Source organism: Panthera leo, chromosome A1 (assembly GCF_018350215.1).
Source record: "Panthera leo isolate Ple1 chromosome A1, P.leo_Ple1_pat1.1, whole genome shotgun sequence".
NCBI lineage: Eukaryota > Metazoa > Chordata > Mammalia > Carnivora > Felidae > Panthera > Panthera leo.
The window spans coordinates 106867191-106892818 of record NC_056679.1 but is presented as its reverse complement, the minus strand read 5'-3'; the positions used below and the strand labels follow the sequence as shown (position 1 = coordinate 106892818).

General features: G+C 35.1%; 1 protein-coding gene across 1 annotated transcript in view; it reads right to left on the bottom strand.

Moving 5' to 3' along the window:
* The window catches only part of ADAMTS19 (ADAM metallopeptidase with thrombospondin type 1 motif 19), a 237973-nt gene that overhangs the window by 117169 nt on the left and 95176 nt on the right, over positions 1-25628 (bottom strand). The window contains exon 8 of the mRNA XM_042905726.1: positions 9713-9818. Coding sequence (XP_042761660.1) covers positions 9713-9818 — 106 coding nt within the window. The remainder of the gene's footprint in view (positions 1-9712; positions 9819-25628) is intronic.

The window sequence follows — 25628 nt, the reverse complement described above, 5'->3', positions numbered from 1 at the left end:
TGCCCCTCTCTGACTTGTACTCTCTCTCTCTCTAAGTAAATAAACCAAAAAAAAAAAGGAAATTGTTTCATCATTCTCAGATAAGAAAGTACTACAACTTTGATTCCTCATAACTGTCCCTTATTGATTTTTATGTTACATTAATACTAGCTCAAATAATGAGTTGCAGGGTGTTCCTTTATTTTCTAGAAGAATTAGATTAATATTAGCATTATCTATTCATTGAACCTTTTTCTGTGTCTGAACTTGTGTTTTCTTTGGGATAATTCTAATGCGCTGATACAATTTTTTAAAATAGTTATAGAGCTTTATATCCTTCTATTATATTTTCTTAGAATTTTCCCATTTCATCTGTTTTTATCATGACAGTATTCAATCTATTTTCTTAGTATCTTTTTAATACTTTCAGTATCTGTTATACTGCCTTTGCTGATTTCTAATACTGTTCAATTATGCCTTTTTTCTTAATCAATTTTATATTTGCCAATTTTATTCGTATTTTCAGAGATCTAATTTTGACTTCATTATTCACTTTCATTGCATTTTCCTATTTTATTAGTTTCTACTCTTTGTGGTTTCTTTCTTCTAATATCTCTTATTTTGTTGTTATGCTTCTAACCTCTTAATATGAAAATTTAGGTCATTAATTTCATCATTTAATTTTTATATATGTGTTTAAAGTTACTCATTTTCCTCTAATTGCTCCTTATCTGCAATGCTACAAACTTGCAAAATAGTATATTTGTTATTGTTCAAGTCTGAGAGTATTCTGGTTTTCCTAATGATTTCTTCTCTGATCAATGAGTTTTTCCAGAGTATGCTTATAAATTTCTATTATGTATTTATTAAGTTTGTTTTTGCTATTGGTTGTTTAACTTAATCGTATTGTGATAAGAAAAATTCATCTGTAAATTAATTTTAGGGAATTTGTTTAGACTTGAAGAATAAAATAATATATGGTCATTCTTTATAAATATCTGTATTTTGAAAGAGTACTTATTCTTTATTACTCGGCTGCAGGTTTCATATCTGCCCAGTAGAACAACGTTTTTAGTTGTTCAAATCTTTTCTCTTCTATAGAGATCTTTCTATTCAGTTTCTATACAGAAAGCAGTGTTAAAACCTCCTACTATGATTGTGGCTATTTATCTGTTTTGTTAATGTTTCTATTTATGCTCTGAGGCTTTGTAATTAGAATATGTTAGATGCTGATAGATTTTTTTTTTCATTCCATGTCCTGAAGCAAACTACTTGCCGTAAGCCAGCTGGAAATACACATTGCCTTATAAGGGACTGTGAAGCTTTGACTTCCACTCCCCAGAGTGCATTCAACCCTGAGCAACTCCATCCAGTACCAAGATTAAGCACCCAGTGAATGAGAAATTCTAGCTCTTTTATATGGAAAGATGCCTTCTACCTCTAATATTTGGAGGTTTCTCCTTCTGGCTCTTTATCTTGGCTACTTATATAAAAAAAATTCTCCTTTTGGGATTTTTAAGCATTTAATATGGGGATAGGAGACCTCAATGTCTTTTCAAATTCCATTCAAGAAGAATCTTTTTTTTAATAAAATATCTTTTAATGTTTGTTTTTGAGAGACAGAGAGAGAGAGAGAGAGAGAGAGAGAGAACACGAGCAGGGGAGGGGTAGAGGGAGAGAGGGAGACAGAATCTGAAGCAGGCTCCAAGCTCTGAGGTGTCAGCACAGAGCCTGACATGGGACTCGAACCCATGAACCACAAGATCGTGACCTGAGCCAAACTCAGTGCTTAACTGACTGAGCCACCCAGGCAACCCCCATTCAATACAAATCTTAATGTGATTCCTAATGTGAATTTTTAATGTGAAAAGAAATGCCAATATATTACTTAGATATAACAATGAAGTTCCTTAAGAAGAATATTATTTTTCATTTCTGTGAGACAATTAGTACATTTGTATATTCAGCTCTTCTGCAGAGCATAGGAAGTCATAGAGACTTCACTTTTAGAAATAACGAAAATCTTCATTTAACAAATACATTTTTGAGTACATACTATGTGCCAAGTATGAAAGTAGTATTCTTCTAGATGCTGAGAATACAACAGTGAACTAAGGAGTTAAGAATTCACTGTACACATACAAATAGATAGATAGATAGATAAATGTGGTTGTGTCTACACTTTTAAGAAATATTAACAGAAAGGCCTCAATGAGAAGGTGGTACTTGAACAAATATCTAAAGAAGAAAGGCAAAGTCTTGAAGTAGGTGTTTTGAGTTTTAGAAAAGAGGCTGATGTATCTGGAGCCATGTTGGTAAGGAGGGGAATGGTAGGGAAGGAGGCTAGACCTGGTAGGGCCTACTGGGCCAATGTAAGGGCTGGGGATTTTACTGGTGAGATAGGAAGCTACTGGAAGTCTGTGCAAAAAAATTGGAGAATTTGCTTTGCTGTGAAGGAGTCTTCCTGGCTCTGAGTTGAAACAGGTTGTGAGTGACAAGGGCTGATAAAGCAAGATCATTTAGGAGGTTACTTTAATAAGCCACATGAGAGATGATGGTGGTTTGGTCCAGAGTGGCAAGAGTAGAATTAGTGAGATGTAAAGAGAATGTGGATATGTTTTGAAGGCAGAGTCAAGAGCTGATGGATTGAATGTGGAGAGTGAGAAACGGAGAGAGCTCAAAGATAATTTCATTGTGTTTAGCTGAGCAACTAGAAGAATGGAGCTTCCAATTACTGTGACAGGAAGACCTCAGGGGAGAGCACTTTTGGGTTGTGGGGAGTCATTTCTGTATGTGCATGGAATAAAGGCTCACTCCATGTGGCCTTGGCTACATTTACTAGTCCACCACATTGTTTTTATAAAACTTTACCTGATTCCTTGTTAAAAGTTTCAGACAATATTTAAAAACATTCTAAACAATTTGTGCAGCAGCATCTTTCCTCTAACACATTTTCATTGACATTCTTTGCACAAGAATATTTTACTAAGAAAATTACTATATTAAAGCATTCACTGATTTAATACATATATATTGAACGCTTGATATGTCCCAAACACTATCAAATGCATTAGGAATCCCATGACAACAAAAAACTGGCACAGTTCATTACCTCTTGGCGCTTACACCCTGTGACTAGATGAATGAATGGACATTTATAGAGATAGTGCCATGAAGTATTTAATGGAGAGACTGACCTACACAGAACACATGCTGTAGGAAATGATTACTAATATGCCCTATGAATTATGATCAGGATGAGAGAATTCGTGAAATGGGAGTATTCCAGGCAGAGGGGGTAACATGTGCCAATGCACTTCAGTGTGAAGGGGCATAACACATGAGAAACCCTAAAAACTCTAATGGGGCTGCAAGTGTGCTAACAATAAAAGGGTACATAGTATGAAGTATGGCTGAAGAGATAAGGTAGGAACAGATTACGGGCTAGCCCAGAAGCAATGTGAGTAAAGGTAAGGTAATTAGAAGCATCTTTCAGCATCTGGGGTGTAGCACAGTAATTAACAACATGAACTCTGGATTCGGATAGCTTGACTCTGGACATCCACTCAGGCACTTAATTGGCTGTGTGAGCTTTGGCAGTCATACTCTCTAAATTACATCTAATATGATTACCTTCCTTCTTCAGGTGAGAGCAGAAGTCTTTGGTCTCAATGAGCTAAGTCAGGGTAGTTCTGCTGTCCAAGAAATCTCCAGATTTAGCAAGGTTAGAAAAAAACTCACAGGATTATGTTACTAACAATTACCTTTAAAACGATTATTTCTCAAAAAAAAAAAAAAAACAAAAAAAAAAACAAAAAAAAAACCGATTATTTCTCTGGTAATTTACATACTTTACAATCTCTAAGAGCTGGGCATAAATTTTAGTAAAAGCTTATCCAATATAAGAGGTTACTTTACTTCAAGTTGGAAGGAGTGAATTATTTGTGGCCATAAAGAAAAAAAGGATATGATACGTATATACGGTATATATTTCTATTTTTTGTTATATAAATTATAAATGTATTATATATGATACATATTATATATTTATATTCTTGTTATAATGTCTATATGTATTATACTTAGCAAAACTATCTACAACACCGCTAAATATTTGTGTCAGGAAAACATGTATTATTGGCAGTGGATCATGTCACAGAATTTATGGCTAAAAATATTTCATAAATATACAAGAACAGAGACATACAATTCAATTGCAGACCACCTTTCAGGCTAAAGAGAAAAATATTGGGCTCTCTACCAACTCAAACATGACCTCCATGCAGCACTAACTTAGAGTGTTATGGGGCAGGGTCACTCAGAGTGTGGTCGGTGTCCTGGCTGCCATTGGTGAACTCCTTTTTACCGATCTGTACCTAGATAAGCAGCTGGCACTACAATATAAATTGGCTACAGCACTAAGCACACAGTTGAGTTCAAATGACTGTTTTTCTCTTTTTCTTTTCTTTTTCATTTCTTTTTTCTTTCTTTTCATTTCATTTCAGTTCATTTCTTTTTCATTTCAAGACTTTTTCAATGAAGCAAGCAATGTGCTCTATTCTGGCATAGCTCTTTACATCATCAGGGACCACATTTTGAACGGTAAGATAATTTATTGAGCAGTTAATGAACAATCAAATTTAATGGAGAGAACTTTACTACATACACTAAAATAAAGTCTAGGTGGCCTTCTAACAGTAAAAAAGAGTGAGGGAGAAGACTTGAGAGAGAGAGAGAAGAAAATATAAAACAAATAGACAAAAATGTATTTTTTTAAATTTTAGAATGAGGTGTCATTTCTAACTACAAAAAGCCATAGAAGAAATAATTTAAAAAATAACATTTGACTACTAAGAACATTTTCGGTTCAAAAACATTAAAAAACAAGATTAAATTAATAGAACTAGAGAAATCTTAACAACATATGTGATGAAAAAAGAAAGCTTTTAATATCAAAAGAACTCCTGAAATATTAATCTCTATCAGCTTCAGTTTCCTCATCTGTAAAAAAGACAATAATCACAAAATATAGCTCCACATTTTTATGAGATTGGATTATAGAGGAGTACACAGTATTTAGTGCAATGCCTGCTAATAACAGAAGACATTATTATTTTTTTAGAAAGGCTTTAGCAATCTAAGTATGATATCTTAAGGCTTAAAAATATTGTGCAATTGTGAAGTACAAAGTTACTGCAACAAGTTTGGGTGGTCCAAAACTCGCACATAGAAAAGACAGGTGTGGTTCTCGCCCAGGTCCTGGGAGGTAACCTATAAGCATCTAGCACATCCATCCATCCTCCCTCCCTTCCTTTTTATTTTTATTTTAGAGAGAAAGAGAGAGAGCAAAGTCGGGGAGAGGGGTAGAGGGAGAGAGAGGGAATCTTAAGCAGGCTCTACACTCAGCATGGAGCTTGACACAGGGCTCCAACACACGACCTGAGCTGAAATCAAGAGTCGAACATTCACTCGACTGAGCCAACCAGGAGCCCCTGTAATATCTCTTCTGATAAGAATATCTTTGTTTACCTGGGGACTCCAGGACAAGTCAGATAGCTTATAACAATATGATTTGGGGGTAGGACATGACTAGCTGGACCTCTGGAAAGGATGGAGGTGGAAGATGTGCTTTGTAGGTGGTCAGCTGTGCCTCCATGACCAACATTACCACCCAGTAAAATCCCTGGATACCAAGGCTCAGGTTAGTTTCTAGGGTTGGGCAGTACTTTGTGCGTGTTTTCACACATTATTGTTTAGAGAATTAACACACAGTTAGTTCTGCACAACTCACCTGGGAGAAGACAACGTAAAGCTTCTGCCAGGTGTTCCCTAGACCCGGCCCAGATGCCTGCTCCTTTGCTGACTTTAATCCATATCCTGTTACTGTAATAAACTGTCAGTATGAGTAAAATAGCTTTACTGAGTTTTCTGAGTCCTTCTAACAAATCATTGAACCTGAGGGTGGTCTTGGGGACACTCCCCAAACACAGTAATCTAAGTACAATTTATATATCCATAATAAAGTCTGGCTGAAATAAAGTAAAATTTCTTACTTTAACAAATTGTTGTATATAAAATATAGTGTATATGTGCATACGTATGCACCCAACAAACTGTCAAATTCATGAACAACTTCCTAAGGTATTTTTTATTTATAAAAATAAAGTTTTAGGCTTTATGACAGTAAATTTATGAAGATCCCATTTGTATTTCATAAATATAAATACACTTAATACCAATAAAAATATTCTATGGTTGACATTTTTGGTTATAAGAAAAAAATCACATGCCTGACCTATTGTTTAGAAAGGAAAATAACTGTGAAAAGGAATCATAAAACATTGGAATAAATCATTTAATTCCTCTTTCTTGCTATGGACACTAATCTATACTTCTATATATAATTACATACAAGATTTTTTTAATTGGAAATTTCCTAAAGGAAAATTCGATACATTTTCACATTTAAGATTCATTCCCCTTTTGAAATAGTAAAAGAGGATTTTTGGTTCTCTTCAATTACTCAAATTCTCACCCTTAAGACTTGGCTTTTATTTCTTGGTGCCCCTTACTGACTTTTCTAGCCATACATGGAGTTTCTCTGGGAAATTCTAAAAACCAAATTCAGATAAAAAACATAAACACACTCATCCCAAATCAGTTTAGAAACATTTCATGTGTAATTATAAAGTCATTCTTGAATTGACAAGTTTGAATGGACACACTCTGCCACTCTAAAGTTGTGGGTTGCAAAATTATACGATCCATTTTCTGTCTAAGAAAATATACTGGAAAACATAATCCTCTCCCAAAAAACAAAAGAAAGAAATTCAAAAAGAAAAAAGAAGAATTTAACAGTTTCACTTAAGTAGTTGACTTAATTATATCCCTAACAAAAAAAAGCTCTGTTGATTTGTGTGCGTGGACACATCAGATCCATAGACATAATTATCTAACATTTGTGAAAACTTTGCTTATTCAAGAGGCTATGTGTATATGAATTTTGTTTTATTTTTCTTTCTTCTTCCTACATTTTCCTTTCATTGTGCTTTATATCTTATACTGGATGATGATGATATAATTTATATAGATGACCTCTCTCCTGTTTGTCCCTTTGTGTGTCCTTTGTTAAAGACACCACTACTCTTCACTGTTAATGTATCCCACTTTATAGCATTAAGAAAACTGGGGCGCCTGGCTGGCTCAGTCGGTTAAGCCGACTTTGGTTCAGGTCATGATCTCATGGTTCGTGGGTTTGAGCCCCGTCAGACTCTGTGCTGACAGCTCAGAGCCTGGAGCCTGCTACCAATTCTGTATATCCCTCTCTCTGTCCCTCCCCCACTCACTCTCTGTCTCTGTCTCTGTCTCTCAAAATAATAAACATTTAAAAAAATTAAGAAGGGAAATACCAGCCCCCACTTTTGAGACAAATACTGCTTACAAGTAAAGAGGATTTTTAGTAACTAAGTAGTTCAACATATATCATATATCCTGGTCTTAATTCATCAAGCATTACCCATACCTTTGGCACATCTCTATTGATTTTGGGTACAGCTCTATAAAAGGCAAATAAAATAATATTTTACTACCATTTTAGCCATTCCAACCTGAGTTCCTGGTCATAAAGCAATGTTTCTACTACATAAAGCTCAAGTGGCCTTTCCTTAAACTATATCATTTAGTTTTTTTAAGTAGAAATTCTTGACCAAACCTTTGCATGTTAATAAAGTAACCTGCGTGGTGGTTGGTTCCTTTAATCTGTGTTTTTCGTACATTTTAGAATACATCAGAGATTTAAAAAATGTATTTTACATATCCTAAAATAAAGTAAGATTGTTTCTTAAAGTGAACCTTCCACTACTCAGATTGTCTGTTTCATAAAAATATACTCACACTGCTTATTATTATTCAGAAACTTGCATTTAACTTCTAAAAATTATAATCATGAATTTGTACTTATTGTCTTAATATTTTTAATACCAACTTTTTCTTTCCCCTAAACGTTACTTTCAGCATTTTTCATTCAAATATTGCACATGGTTTTCCTTACTATGATTACACTGAAATATCTTTAAATTAAGAAAACTATATTGGAATTAAGAGTCTAAATCCTATCATTCCTGGAGTACAACAATGAACTAGGTTATTGCATTACATATATTCCCTAAAGAATGATGATCTTAGAATGTTATTTATCTGTTTTGTTTCTTTTTTGGATAACAAATAAACACGTTGTATTCTACAGCACTCCACTGACCACTGAAAGGCTGCATGGGAGAAAATGAAAGTATATTTACACATTTAAAAACAGTGACACCAAAAAAAAAAACCACTGTTCGTCATGTCTTAGACTAGGTTACGGGCACATAGGTATGCTCAATTTCTGATAATTCACTGAGCTGTATCATTATAACTTGACCATTTTCCTCTACTTCAGTTTACTTGAATAAAAGGTTTTTTTAATCAAACACTGTGATGTCCTATATAATCTTCTCCCGAGCTTTCTTAGACCAATCAAATTCCATAGCTCAATTTACTCACTTGTCTCCAGAGTCCAGGCATCTGATGAAAATGAAGCGCACTGGGTGTCTGATAAATACTATAATACCACAGTGCCTCAGCCTGTGATGAGCTGGAAAAGATGGCCCCAGTCTAAAGGGTACAGACACTACTCAGCTCCAAGGAATGGCTGCCATATGGGACTGTAGGTCTAATGTTGCCAGGTCTGGAAATTTGAATTTTTATGTCAAATTTATACTTTTTAATGTTGGCAACTGATTCAAATTTTTAAACACTACCAGCCAAACTAAATATGTCTTTGACCAAAGAGGCCTCCATAAAGAGCACCTCCCTGTGTAGGACCTCACTAAATGTGAGTCCAATTAAAATATTTTTCATATTTTAATTGATACTGCTAGCACGCAGGGAAGCCCACATTCAAAATTCAGTCTGACTCCACACCATTTCTACTGTAAGATACTGGCTGTAAATATGTGCTTGTTGTTCATAATCCGAATCTCAGACCAACCTTATAACACAGGTATCATCCCCATTTTACTGATGAGGGATCAAAGGCTCAAAGAGAGCAGATAATGCAAAGTACAGAACAGTATGACTGAATTAGATAACCTGAATTTAAATCCTTCCTCCAACACGTACTATTTTCACAACTAAATTAAACTTAAATTGCCTTGCTTGTTGAGTTTTAAGTGAACTATTAGGTAAAGTACTTAGACCTGTTCCTGAGACAGACTGTTCATTACATATTAACTGGGTGAACAGGTGAAATTTCTTTCAAGTACATTACTTCAAACCATGCAGCTTAATTGGCTTTTACTCTGTATAGGGTAATAACAAATACTATTATAGTTTGGAAGTATTTTAATTTGTACAAAGTGTTTTCTTCAGACATGTGAATAATATATAGCTTTGTAGTGTCATGATTATTGTCATGTTTATATTATTTGGAAATGTGTAGTGAAGTGAAACATGTGTCATGTCCTAATGTCAATTTTAATAATGTAATAAGATTTTATTCAAAGTATCAGGAATAGTTACAATATTTAGAAGATACTCTTTAAATTTAGATGATCTTTACCACCTCTTTTTGTTTCCCTAATTTTTAAAACACCTGAGCCCCTCCCCCTAAAAAACCCAAAAGATGCATGTAATTCAATAACTCAAATTACAAAGCTATATGCTAATATGTGGCATAGCCAGAATTTTTACTTACTTGTGACCCATTTCATGAGCAATTGTAAATGCAAGATTCAAGCCATTGTCTTCAGCAATAATACATTTTCTCTTTTCACTACACATTCCACTCAAATAAGCTATACCTAGAAGACACAAACATGAATTATCACATTTCAGATTCAAATGTAAACCTTTATGCTAGGAATCAGTAGAAAAAACTGAAAAATGAAATTCCTTACATTCAAATATGTCTATATTAAGCTGTGATATCTAATCCTTATGAATGAAATTGTAAGAGAAATTGTGTATGTATTAGTCACTCAATAAACTCTTAACACTCTTCTCAATTTAATATCGCAGATTAAATTATTTCATCAATTGTCCAATTCTCAAAAAGGCATACTATAAGAATAGATTTTGGAAATACCAGTTTTCATTGTCATGAATGGTCACAACTTGGAAAATATAAATTAAAAAGCAATGATTAAATTAAGTATTTTTCAATTCTTGTTAATAATGTAGTTGCAAAAAAAACCTAAAATAAAATAAATGACATATAGGACATTCTTGAACTCACATTTATATTCTGAGTTAATATATTTAAAAATTTTATTTTGTAAAATACAATTTTAACTAATACAACAAAAAAACTGTGATTCAATACTGAAAAGTATTTCCTCTGAAAATTTCTTGCCTTATAAGATGGCCCAACTGCAGAGTATATGATAATGAAATATTATTTAAGCCAGTAATTTCTGCAAGATAGTTGATCTTCTGGTTTGAATTAGCAGTAACACAGTATGTGATATCATTGATACTCCTTCATCAAAGATTCATGTACCATTTTACTAATTAAGAAATACCTCTGAAGAAATATCCTTGAACACAAAGAATTATATAACCTTGCAAGTGTAAGTTTTAATGCATTTTTAAATAACAAAGTTTATTAAAATAATATCTAGTGTTATTGAATTATCTATATGCTCCGGAATCCTCCTATCTGTATAAAATACATCTAAGCTCATTATATGAAGAAATTAAGGCGTGGACAAGTGGAATGATTTGCCAAAGAACACATGAGTACTAAATATTATAAAATAAAGATTTGAAATGAACTTTGAATCAATATGCCAACTAACATTTAGTTTTTCCCGCTGATTATAATTTAGTGCAGAGTGGCCCCTAGTTAAAGATGGTTAGCTAACTACTTGGGACTTTTTTTCTGTCTTCAGAAACACAAAAAAATAGTGTTATGGAATGATTACATTTAACTAAAAGAATAAATCGCCTTGCCCATGTTTTGGAAAAACAGAAGGTTCATACAAGAACATGAACCGATTTAGTGGACCCATGCCCAAATTAAACAGAGGAGGATTTTATGAATGTGGTAGAACCCCACAGAGGCTCAAGGCTGAGACACACAGGTTCGACAGAGGCATTGCTCGGGGACTGAAAGTGGAGATTAGATGAAAGTATGTCTGAAATCCTCAAGTACTCATTCAAACCTTCGAGTAGAATGTCAAGGCCTGGTATTCACTGGCCTATCAAGAAAATGAAGATACATTCTCTCAACAAAATGCAGTATAAACATACTACTTTTAAAACATAACTACAGGAAGAAATAGCCAAGAGATTAAGTACATAAAGATGAAATACATAAAGAAATGCATAAATATCTATATATGTAGAAATATTTTATTAAAATATAAAATGTACAAATAGATGAAATTACTTCTTGTCTTAAAAAAAGTTTATTTATTTATTTTGCAAGAGAAAGAGAGCACAGCAGAGGGGCAGAGAGACAGGGAGAGAATTCCAAACAGGCTTCGTGCTGTCAGCACAGAGCCTGACATGGGGCTCAATCTCACCAGGTACGAAATCATGACCTCAGTGGAAACCAAAAGTTGGATGCTTAACTGACTGAGCCACCCAGGTGCCCTGAAATTACTTCTTTATGAATGGATAGATGGATGAAGGAATGAACAGACAAGTGACAAGCCATACTACTTCATTTGGCTGATTAAAATAGTCAAGATCTGGTACGAAGAAAAGAAGAAGGTAGGGATAAACACAGAGGGGTTAGGGAAGGGAGAAAAAAAGGAAGTCAAAAACATAGTTGTTACCGAGCTCTACTACATAACAAATCAAATACAAAACTTTAAGAAATGTTTGAAGAAACATAATGTGATTTTTAAGAGAGCTAAGTCAGGCACTTATTAATGCAACAAAATATGGAAAACAAACACAAGAGAGTAACTAAACTTGCATTATAGTTGAAGGGAAGAAGGAAAGAAAGATAGAAGGAAGGAGTGAAGGAGGGAAGAAGTGTGAAAGAAAAGTAGCTCCTCTTAATAAGATATTTAAAATTCTCTTGAGCATTTAGAAATTTAAATAAATATATACTTCAAGACTAAATGTCCCACTAAAATACTAAATTAAGTTCAGCTATAATTAGCATGTCAAAGACCACTGTGCAGTACAAATTTCCCTCAGGATGCCCATATATTTCGCCAAACCAAAATAAGCTCATCACCATACATAGATTAAAAGTCAGCTAACATAGGCTGTCATCATTTCATATATCTCTTTGCTGTATGGACCAGGACATAGCAAATTCAGTCACTTTAATAAATTTTACATCTCTTCTCCTATACTACTTGAAATATATTGTTCCCACCAACAAGAGTACTGTTGCTTGTTTCCAATTCTTACCTCTTCCATATTATTTTTTTCTATTCTAGACTGATACATTTTTCCATATTTTGCTGTTATCTTACTATATTGGCTAGGATTTCCAATGTACTAATGAAATATGGGTGGTATCAAACACCTTGTTTTCCTGACGATATTAATAGGAATGTTTACAGTTTCACAATGGAGTATGAATGCTCGAGGACTTTATTTTTTTTGATGTTTATTTATTTTTGACAGAAAGAGAGACAAAGTATGAGCAGGGGAGGAACAGATGGAGAGGGAGACAGAGAATGTGAAGCAGGCTACGGGCTCCTAGCTGTTAGCACAGAGCCCGATGTGGGGCTCGAACACACAAGCCGGGAGATCATGGCCTGAGCCAAAGTAACGGACTGAGCCACCCAGGTGCCCCAGGAGGACTTTAATAGATACAGTTTGTTAAGTTAAAGGAGTTATTTTTTGATATTCTTGTATGTCAAGTGAAAAAGGATGCAATGTTATGTGAGGTGTAGGTCAAAGGTAGATGGGAGTTAGATAGCATTTTTTTTAAAGAAACATAAGCTTGGAATAGTGAGAGAAACAGGAAAGAGAACTGATTAAGTACTAGGGGAATACTTAATTCATGGGTCAGAAAACAGATGGTTCAGCTCAGGATGGAGAGCACAAACCTGGACTCTCACTAATATGCCCAAATGAATGATATCCAACCTAATGGTTGAAACACAGAAGAGTACTACTTAGATTAAATTGGGGCTGGGATTTTTCAGAACAGGTTTAAAGAAAGGATGAAAACGTGTAACAGTTGGCAGTAAAATTGATGGGGAACGAAGGGACAGAACTTGTAGCACTGGATAGGTGAAGAAGTAATGTCAAAGGGAAACAGATAATTTGGGAAAACAATACAGTTGTCCAGACAATGGAGTCAGCAGTGAAGAAAAGGAACAGATATTCTCTGAAAAAGTACTAGAGATTGTGATAAGAGATTGAGATTTAGAGACTTAAGATTTCAGAGGTGAAATTCCATGATATGATTAACTACTGGCACGAGGGTAGAGAAAGGTAGCTGGCATCCAGATTGAGGGGAAATAATTATTAAGTAGTGTTGGGTGGACTGATGGTATAACGTGAAGTTGCACCTGAATGAACTCAAGAAGCGGAGAGAAAGACGGCCAACATCCACACGAAATGGGGGAGACAATAAAGGAGAACAATCCATCACAGTGACGGTGACAGTGACGGTTAAGACGGTAAAGCTCAAGAGCTTCCATCACAACTGAAGAGTTTTTATATGAGGACAGGAGAGATTTTGACTTAGAAGCAGCAGCGGGAAGCAAGAGAAATGTTACAGGTATACAATGTTGGCATTTTCCTAGCACCAGACCTATGGATAGGGGAAGAATGTCTCTGGGGGCCCTAGATTCCTCACCAGGTTATGGGAAATCAATGACTACTGTGTAGTCATGAAAAAAATATGGTATTGAAAAGAATATAATTTATAATATAAAAGACATATATTTTATACCATAAAATATGAATTTACATACAATAAAACAGAATTTTAAAATGAGTACATATTGGCATAGAGGTATGATTACACCTAAGTATTAAAAAATGCAGACCACCACATTTTCATAAAAGAACAAAAAGACTACACAGATATGGGGGCACCTGGCTGGCTCAGAAGTAGAGTACATGACTCTTGATCTCAGAGTCATGAGTTCAAGCCCCACGTTGAGCATAGAGCTTACTTAAAACAAAACAAATCAAAAAACTACATCAATATGCTAACTTGCTAATAGCAACTGTATTATATAACAGAGAAATAATAAGTAACTTTTCTCCCTCTTGTCCAATTTTCCAAATCATGGGTTTATAATACTTTTACAATGAGAAGATTAAAAGACATAAATATGATAATCATGTCTATGAAATTTAAAGAGTAATTAACAGAATCTCTTATAGACCATGATGCAATTTAACAAATAAGATGATCCTGTATTCCTATTCTCTTTTTACTTATGTGTACAGTTAGAATCTCCAACTAAGATTCTGATAAATTTAAATTTCATTGTCTTACATTTGGCCCACAAAGGAGATTTTCTTTAACTTGAAAGTTATGGAGAATAATTCTAACCATGACTAATTTAAATGACTTGCATTATTCTGTCTAAAAGCCTATGCTTTTCAGTTCCTTTCAAAAACTCATATGTTTCTTATTATAATAAGGGGTAGAGTTTAGAAGGAGAAAGGATTTAACACAGCTGTTATTTAAAGATAGCTATAATACAGACTCTTTTTAAGGTACCCTTTTAATATAAAAGTTTGTACAAACAAAAAGGATACCAAAAATCTCTCTAATTTCCCACCTAAAAATGAATCAAGTCATGTGTGAGGACTGAACAGAATCTCTCATCTGAAAACAATACATACAATCCTGGAATGTAATATGATACCTCATCAAGATAATCATAGAGCCCTAAAACTCCACAGGAAGCGTGTTACAATAGTGGACTAATCAGGAAATCAGTTTTTGAAAAATGTTTATTTATTTTGAGAGAGAGAGAGAGAAAGAGCATGAGTGGGGGAGGGGCAGAGAGAGGGGGAGAGAATTCCAAGCAGGCTTCGCACTGTCGGTGCAGAGTCCAATGCTGGGCTCCAACTCAAAGACCCTGAGATCATCACCTGAGCTGAAACTAAGAGTTGGATTCTCAACCAATGGAGCCACCCAGGTGCCCCAGGAAATCAGTATTTATGATGTCAGATGGATGTATACTAACAAAAGTAAGTTCTCCAGCTCCACTGGTATTGCCTTTAAGCACCAACTAGACTACTTAAGTTCAAAATCTTGTCTCTCCTGGCACAAAATCGTTCACAGTTCTAGGAAAGATATTTGTTCTAGGATTGTACCTTATGAGAAAAGTTATTCACCTAGGAATCCTACTATTATTTGAGGCCTAATAGAACAAGGAAAAAAAATGAATACATGCTGAGCATTCCTTCAGGAGCACGAGCCACAAAATAAATACTCATTTTAAAATGTGATCATTAAAATCTAAAGGTATCTAAAACATTATGGAAGAATAAAAGGAAACACCAGATAGAGAAAAATCAAGGTAGGAGAGGCTTTTAGAGAAGGAAACAGCTTGGTGGTTATCACTGAGTGGCCAGAGGTCAGCCAAGGAAAAGCAGGGGAAGTTTGGGGGTAATTTCCTGAACAAAGGACTGAGCAGGGAAAAGGAGATGGTGATGAGAGTTGATATTGCTCACAGAAGGGTAAGTTAGGTTCGTTCAATGTGCAAGCCACGTAGTACATCTCTGCCTCAATAGGTATTTAGCATATCTGCAAGAAGGGGGTGTATGAAATGAAATGCATAGATGAAATTCCTGGAAACAAAGACCAATATAAAGTGTTAACTCAATATGGGGTCCTAAATAAAAATGTAATTTTGAAGAATCAAAATGTATTTTGTCCACAAATTAGAAAAAAAAATTTTTTAGAATGACTTAATGAGATGGTACCCACATCATACGAAGCCCATTTACATGATTACGTTCAAATTGGACTTTGAACATATTTTACAATAACTTGCCTTACTAATTCAATAATTATCCGCTTCTACTCCATTACAAGGCAAGATGATGATGATTCAGGAATATAAAAGTACAATTATGTAAGTTATGAGTTTAATATGGGTATAGTTATAAATGTATTTTAAAAAGTAGGCTTCCAGATTCTCTTAAATGATTAATCCATAACATTCTTCATAATACAGTTCCTAAGAATACTAAGAAAAAAGTGAATTCCAAAAACAAGAAATAGAATATTAGTTTAAAAAAAAACTATAGTGAATCTCTGTGGTTGAAAAGGGAGACTATTTTATAGACATTAAAATGTTGTTTATGCGTTCCCACAACATGGTAGGCTGACAGTCCTTTTGGGAAAAACACATAGAGTGCCAGATAAAATGTAATGAACAAAGTTTTTGATGTATCACTAAGTTTGAAGAAAAAAGATTACCAAGTGCAAGAATAAAGCTTAAAAAATTTTCAAATCTAGAGGATAATATCCTGATTTAATGTTGTTAAATCTGGATATCAGAAAAGATACAAGTCTCATTAAATAACGGGTGTGGTTTCCGAGCACCTGGGTGGCTCAGTCGGTTGAGCATCTGACTTCAGCTCAGGTCATAATCTCACAGTTCATGAGTCTGAGCCCCACATTGGGCTCAATCCTGTCAGCACACAGCCTGCTCCGGATCCTGTGTCCCCTTCTCTCTCTGCCCCTCTCCTGCTCATGCTTGCTCGCTCTCTCTCTCTTCTCTCTCTCTAAGATAAAAAAAAAAAAATTTAAATAAAGAATGGTGCGGTTTCAAAATGTCTGCAAGGACAGGCATTAAGGAGCAAGGAACTGAGATCTATACACAAATTAGAAAGCCTGGAAATGCTGTTAATGCTTGAAAATAACCTCAAAAGTCCACATGCAGGAAAGCAACAAGGAATCATAGCTCAAAGTTCTGGGTATGCCAGGAAAGGCTCCGTTAACACAGTGAAACCGAAACCACCATCATGCATAGGCTATGAAGCCACAGGAATATGAAGCCATAAATATAACGTACAAGCCCATCATACAATTTGGGGATCATACAGGATTGGAAAAAACCTTGTCAGTAAAAACAAATGAGGTATCACTGTGACGAGACACTTGATCATCTCAGCAAGCATAGAATTCCCACAGAAGAAACAGTTCCACTGAAGACAAACTCACAAATATAAACGACAAATCAAGTGAAGAAACAGCCATTGTGAGGAGACCATTACCAAAATAAAAACTAGAGAGAACATGTTAATGAAGGAAAGACGTTTTTAACACAAAGATGGGAAGCTTGAGATCTACATTCACTGGGCTACCACAACCCAAATGTATCTTTCTGTAAATAAAAAAAGAAACCCCTTCTTTGTGACACTTTACATCAAAATACTGGTGTAAAGAAATGTTAAATTTCTTCAAACAGAAGGAAAAATTCCAGACTAAAACATGAAAATAAAGAGGAGGAAATACAGAACACCAGAAAGAGTAAATGTACATGTAACTATAAATTAATAACAAATACACAAAACATCAATTTTTTTTAAGTAGGCTCCATCCCAGTGTGGAGGGGAGCATGCCTAGGGGACTCCAATGCAAAACACTGAGATCAAGACCTCAGCTGAGGTCAAGAGTCAGAAGTCAGATGCTTAACCGACTGAGCCACTCAGGTGCTCCACCTTAAACATCAATTTTAATGTCTTCCAAAATTTAAAATATAGAGAACTAAAGTACAAGCAACAATACGTCATCGGGAGATAAACGGAGTTCAAGAGTTCAAAAGTTCTAGCAATAATCAGCAGTAAAATGATACATGTCATTATATATAAGGTAATTACAAAACAATAGTAAAATAATACATAATTAACAATTACAGCGATTCAAAATGGCATACCAATATTAGATTTACCTATTTTTAAAAGGCAAGAAACAAAGAAAAAAAAGAAACATGAAATAAAGTGAAATAGTAAATAAACAGAAAGAAAGCATTTCAAATTATGATTTTCATTAAATAAAAAAGACTATACCATGGGAACTGTGTGTGACTGCCAAACTAAATGGATATTTAAGTTCTCGAAGGTGAGAGATGTGTAAATTAAGTTGATTGTGATAATCATTTTATAATGCCTGATGTATATTAAAACATCACATTTTTTACATATATACAACTTTTACCTGTCAATTTTATCTTGATAAAGTTGGAATAAATGAATGAAAAAAAACACTAGGCTGAATCCAAACTAAGATTGTAAATCTGGATTAAAAAAATAAACCTTAAGTGTATTGTGCTTAAAGAGATACAGCTTAAGAAAAAGAATATAAATAAGTTAGAAGTAAAAGAAAACAATGTAATATGCAAACATCAACCAAAATAGAGAAAGAGTGACAATGTAAATATTACAAATATAGAAAATTAGACAAGTTGAATTTAAGCCATAAGCATCTAGAGAGATAAAGAAGGGTGTTTTATTGTTTTTTTTTTTTACGATAAAAGGATCACATCAACAAGAGGACTTCGCAGTTCTTTTCTGTATTTACTCAACAACTAAGCCTCAAAATGTATATATAGTAAAAATGAACAGAATTAAGAGGGAAAGACAAATCCACAGTTAAACTGGAAGACTTAACAAGTCTCTTTTAATAGCTGATAAAACAACCATAGGGGCGCCTGGGTGGCTCAGTCGGTTAAGCGGCCGACTTCAGCTCAGGTCACGATCTCACGGTCCGTGAGTTCGAGCCCCGCGTCGGGCTCTGGGCTGATGGCTCAGAGCCTGGAGCCTGCTTCCGATTCTGTGTCTCCCTGTCTCTCTGCCCCTCCCCCGTTCATGCTCTGTCTCTCTCTGTCTCAAAAATAAATAAAACGTTAAAAAAAAAAAAAAATTTAAAACAACCATAAAAAAATTTACTCAAGACATAAGAGATCTGAACAAAATATTAGCAAATCTCTCTTAATTGACATAACAGAACATGGCACCCAACAAAATTCTTTTTCTTTTTAAAAAACTTTTAATGTTTACTTATTTTTGAGAGACAGAGCACAAGTGGGGAAAGGCCGAGAGAGAGAGAGAGGGAGATGCATAATACAGAGCAGACTCCTGGCTCTGAGCTGTCAGCACAGAGCCCCATGCAGGGCTTGAACTCACCAGCCATGAGATCATGACCTGAGTCGAGGTAGGACACTCAACAAATTGAGTCACCCAGATGCCCCAATTCTCTCTTTTTAAGTGGACAAGGTACATTTATGGCCATATTCATACTGAGTAGTGAAAAAAAAAAAGTGGAAATAATCCAAAGTTTGTTCATTGGCCAAAATGGAAATAATTTAGAAATCAGGAACTAAAAAGGTAACTAGAAAAACCCAAACTGCTTACACATAAGATGATACTCTTCTAAACAGTCCACAACTGAAAGCAATTATAATGAAAATTAGAAAATACGTTAAACATGGCTACAGTAAAAATAGAACACATAAAAAATGTGTGGGCTGAAATGACAGTGCTTAGGGAAATTCACAGCATATATTATAAAAAACAAAAGAGACTGAAATCAATGATTAAAATTCCTTCCAGGAGCTGGGAAAAGAAGAGAGCATCAAAGCTTAAGAAAAGAAAGGGAAAGAAATAATAAAGAGCAAAACCAATGAACTATAAAACAAATGTAAAAGAAAACTGGAAAAATTGGTAATTCCCTAGTAAACCGACCAAGAATAAAAAGACAAGTACAAATTATCAACACCCACAAAGAATAAGGAAATGTCTCTACAACCCTAAAGACATCAAGGTAATATATAAAAAAAGCATACCAATAAAATTTACAACTTGCCAAAGCTGTCAAAAGAAATTTTCTATTGCCAAAGCTGTCAATAGAATTTTCTATTATCATCCCATTTATTCATTCTACTCCAGCTGGATTGGCTTGTTTTTTGTTTGTTTGTTTTTGTTTTGTTTTTGCTTTCCTTTTCTTTTTCCTGTCATTTCCATCTCAAGACCTCTTCACTGGCTTTTCACTCTGGAACATTCCTTCCCTAGATATCTCCAGATTTTGATCACCAAATTTAAATTACAAATACCCTTCCTACCCTGGAACTCCCAGATTATCTCTTACTTAAACTGACTCCTTTTTCTATGCCAGTTTATCTTTTTTTAAATTTTTTTTTTTTTTTTTCAACGTTTATTTATTTTTGGGACAGAGAGAGACAGAGCATGAACGGGGGAGGGACAGAGAGAGAGGGAGACACAGAATCGGAAACAGGCTCCAGGCTCTGAGCCATCAGCCCAGAGCCTGACGCGGGGCTCGAACTCACGGACCGTGAGATCGTGACCTGGCTGAAGTCGGACGCTTAACCGACTGCGCCACCCAGGCGCCCCTATGCCAGTTTATCTTTTAATATACCAATTAATTTAACTATTCATTATGGATATTGGCCATTTCTCTCTTAGAATGTTAAGCACCACAAAGGCAGGAAAGTACTGAGAAGTCAATTTGTTCATTCCCAACAAGTAGAACTGTATAGTACAGTGTATACTATACATTGTATAATAACATGAAAATACATTTTGAGGTGTATTATTGTGCATTTCTCTTTTGTATTTCCACACAAGTCATGTCTTAGTTATCTACAGGCTTCTCTCTGAGGGCACAGGAGAAAGGATAAGGATTAGAGGTAGGTAGCCTTTGGAACTCTGGAGGATAGTGAATTGGGAAACTCCAGACCAATATACGATGACTCAAACATGGAATTAATAAAAAAAACTCTGGGTCAGTAGGTGGAAAGAAGGGCTGTGTTGTCATTTCTGAGCCTACTTTGACTCTTGCTATCAAGAAGGCCAGAGGGGTGGGCAGTTTAACTCAGGGGACCCAGGGGGCACATGACTGAGATCTGGCAGGGTCTTAATAGCACTAAGAGCTGGAAGGGTAGGGCCTGGGGAGGCTGGGAAGAAAAAAAGTGTGGTAGAAAGAGTTGAATCGGAGTTATAGGGCCCTGACCAAACCAACATTCTTGAGTTGAACCCACCAACTGCATTTGGAGGCCAAATCCAGCCTGTAGACAAAGGAATTCACTGCAAAGACGCTGAGAGCAAAGGTCTCAGAGGAAAGTGAAGGCACTGTGATTTCTGATCTATAGCCCATCAATCACCTCAGCTATGGAAAGAATCAAAGGAGAGGTTAAGGGCACTATTTGGAAGAATTGAGTATTAGCTAAAAGCAAACCGAAACAAGGTAAATGAATAAAGTCATTTAAAGTGGGGGAAAAAATAACATCAATTGACATGTTTCAGTTCTCATCGTCCTCAAATCAAAGGAGGTAGGGATTTGTGAGGAAAAGATTTAACACATTCTAGGAAGATAGATGCAACATTTTCTTTTCCTAATTTAGTATCATCTTTGACCTTGTAATGTGTATTGCGACAAAATTAACTACAGATGGGAAAGCACATGTTAAAAAAAGGGTGTGTGTGTTTTTAATGCGTGGCTAAAGGAAAATCAGTGAATACTCACTCACTTTATTTTATGATTCTAAGGTGTGTGGAGGTATCTAAAATCAATAAGTTGTAGACTAGACAGCATATGGATACCACAACTAATTGTTTGGTAAGTTTTTTATGAAATATGAATATGATGCAGGAAAAATACAGTGAAAGGTAGTTCAAGTAAATGTTCAGGAAAATAGTGAAAGAAAGTGAGTTCAGGGGTGCCCAACTGGCTCAGTCAGTAGAGCATGTGACTCTTGATCTTGGGGTTGTGAGTTCAAGCCCCATGTTGGATGTAGAGACTACTTAAAACTAAAATATTGAAAGAAAGAAAGAAAGAAAGAAAGAAAGAGAGAGAAAGAGAGAGAGGAGGAGGAGAGAGAGAGAGAGAAAGAAAGAAAGAAAGAAAGAAAGAAAGAAAGAAAGAAAGAGAAAGAGAGAAAGAAAGTGAATTCATAGGGACAGTGGTATGAAGGAAAGACAGAGATGGCCAGTTCCTAAAATCTGCTCTTTTAAGGATGGAGAAGACATCATGGTAAAGGACAAGTTCCAAAAGAGATTTACTTGCTGCTTTCATTGTTTTCACATGTTCTTAATCTTTACAATAAACCACACTACTAAGCAGACCTCCCTCCTTCCCACATTAAGATAATGAAACGGAAGGCTTTTGTTTGAAAGTAAGAACAATTAGGAAAATTTATGTCTGCAAGCTAGTTTTGTGCTCCCGCTATTGTATTAGAATACAGAATGATTGTATTAGAATAATCTAATAAATTAGATTTATTGTACTTCACATTCATTTCTCTTCTCTCTTTCAGAAAATTTAAAGGCAAGCTATGGGATGATTTCAGAAGCTAAACTCTCAAATCTTTAGAGAGTTTAAGCCTGACTCCAATGTACATTACTGTGTTTTTGATATATCCCTAATACATAATTAAAAATATATACCATCTTGGGGCGCCTGGATGGCTCAGTCGGTTGAGTGTCCTACTTCAGCTCAGGTCATGACCTCGTAGCTTGTGAGTTAGAGCCCCGCGTCAGGCTCTGTGTTGACAGCTCAGAGCCCTGGAGCCTGCTTCGGATTCTGTACCTCCCTCTCTCTCTGCCCCAACCCACTTGCATTCTGTCTCTGTCTCTCTCAAAAATAAATAAACATTAAAAAAAAATTAAAATATATATATACCATCTGAAATTCTTAATTTAGATTTCAGTGCAAATCTGAAAATGTAATGCTGGGGTACACTGAAAAAGCCATATGTGATAGATCACACATCTAACACTTATAAATCAGAAATGGGAAATTTACTGTGCAGTCTACCACAAACATGGATGAAAGTTGGTATTCCCATTGCTGAGTTAATTTTTAAAAAAAAGACAAATCAGAGTTCTCAGGCTTTCTGTATGACTTTGCTCACAAAAACAAAACAAAAACAAAAACAAATTAGGTTTAATGACTTCATCTGCCTCGGAGACTAAAAAACTGTCATGACTTTAAAAAATAGGTAAGATGAATCACAGTTAAAGATTTTTGGGAAATTTAAGGATACAGCTGGAAAAATTTTAAAGTGTTCTGATTGCATATAAATCAGGAATTTTGGCTAACGCATTTTTATAATGTTATAACGTAATCATATCCTGAAGGCATTAAACAGGGACAATTAAAACTAAAAATATCATGCTACTAAAAAGCTGTATAAATTGCTTTTTAGAATACTAGTAAAAACACTGACAGCATGCATTTATAACCATAAACACATTCAAACTTCAAAACAGCTTGACACATTCTTTTTTCATCATGCCAATTTTTAATCATGTTGTTACTTTTCATAACTCACTCTCTACCCAGTGTGATCAGTGTTTTTTATTCAAGAAAATAAATAATTCTATAAGCTGGAGAAATCTAAAGAATATAATTATAATTACATTACTATTACAAATATCTGATACTCTTAAATCCCAATGACTAAAATTTAAACTATTAAGTTTAATATAGTGATGTGACATGATTTGTTAAACAAAACACATTTACATAAGGACAAGTGTTCTAACTTTAGATGCATTTTTAAGATCTCAGCTTTTTAGGTCTCTACGCTGAGGTAGTTAATAGTAAACTGGGTAAAATCTTCTCAAAGGTGATTTGATTTTTCTAAAATCCTGATTGGAATTGAACACCAGATTTTCATGACCTGTTTTCTGCATTAAGTAAAGACAAAATGCAAAGAATAAAGCTTTAAGGACGGAAGCTCTTGGGTCAAATATTGTAGGGTTTGAGTCCCAGCCTTGATTTTTAGCTTTGTGACCATAGGAAAGTTTGTTCTTCTTCCTGAGCCTCAGTTTTCTCAATAGTAAAATCGGGAAATTAGCCATTTGGCTTAGGAATGCCAGTTAATTTAGATAAAATATTTCAAGCCTTTGTTGGCTTACGTGAAACATGCTCACCCTTAAACCATTTTCTTAACTGTAAAAGGAGGTTAACAATCCCTTATGATCCAGAACTTTTGAAGGGTTAAAGGAGGTGATGTATTTAAAAACCCATGGCACATGACAGATGCTTGAGAAGTATTCTTGTATACAGACAATGTTGGGTGGTGAAGTTGCACTTCTAGATCTTATAATAAGATAATTCTTAAAAACTACAAGGAGGATCTCAGGGAGTTTTCTAAATTAAAATGTTTTTTGTTTCCCAAGGATATATTTGGCATATTTTAATATTCATATAGTACTTAATAGCACCATTAAAATATTTTCTACTACCAACAAAATTCTATAACTAAATGAAGCTTTAACAGTAAAGGATCTTGAGGAGAAAATTGCCTTATGAACAATCACTTTTCATAATAATTCCTTAAGAATTATGTATCCAAGTCTTATCCCTGGAATATGCCCTGCCAAAATAGAAATATAGTGTCTGATTTATGTCCTGGCCAGAGCCTAATACGAAATACACCAGCAGCCAAGAATTAAACAAGATAAGTTCAGCTTTGCTTTTATTGTAAACCACAGGAAAGATGTCATTTTTCTATCAGGAACTCATTTCTATTCAGAAATACATGGATTGAGCACCTGGGATGCTCATTACTGTGGTATGTGCTGAGGACACAGACAAGTACTAAGCAAGATCCTTGATCACGAAAAGATTAGAAGAAGAGGAAATGAACGAAATGCAAGTTAAAAAAAAGGTATATTGAATTCCTCAAAAAGCCTGCATGGTAGAGTGGGAGATAATCTAACAAGTCCAAAAGTGGAAATTAATCAGGGTTCTGAAAAATGGGTAGAACCTGAACAGGGATAAAGGAAAGAAAAGAAAACAAAGAAATGCTCTTCCATTTAGAAATTCTGAAACAATACATTTGAACACACTCACTGAAGTCTGCAAAAATAATCAGTTCTTTAGCAGGGCCTCAGTTAGAAGAGTGTGCTAGTGTGAATTTAAAAGTGGCACAATGGGGCGCCTGGGTGGCGCAGTCGGTTAAGCGTCCGACTTCAGCCAGGTCACGATCTCGCGGTCCGTGAGTTCGAGCCCCGCGTCAGGCTCTGGGCTGATGGCTCGGAGCCTGGAGCCTGTTTCCGATTCTGTGTCTCCCTCTCTCTCTGCCCCTCCCCCGTTCATGCTCTGTCTCTCTCTGTCCCAAAAATAAATAAAAAATGTTGGAAAAAAAAAAATTTAAAAAAAAAAAAAATAAAAAATAAAAAAAATAAAAGTGGCACAATGATGGGGAGATGACGTTTTAAAAAGGCTTCCAGGGGCGCTTAGGTGGCTTAGTCAGTTAAAGTCATGAATCTCATGGTTTGTGAGATCCAGACCCATATTGGGACTTGGGATTCTCTCTCTCTCTCTCCCTGACTCTCCCCCATTCATGCCCTCTCTCTCAAAATAAATAAACAAACATTTTTCCAATAATTTCAAAAAAGGCTTCTTAAGTGAATGAGAAAAAGGGTTTGGTAGGTGAAGTCTGGGTGGGATTTCAGTCTTTTCCGTTCCTCAGGTTCTGTACATTAGGTATCCTGTGCAAGATACAACCTGCAGAAACCTTTCTGAAATCCCTGGTTGTAATGCAAAAAGCAAATATAACGATCACATAATTTCTTTCTTTTTATGTTTTAATATTTAAATTACTTTCATTGAACAGTTCTAAGAATTTTAACACTCACATTGATTCATTGAATCACCATCACCATCAGGAACCAGAAGAGGTCCATCACTC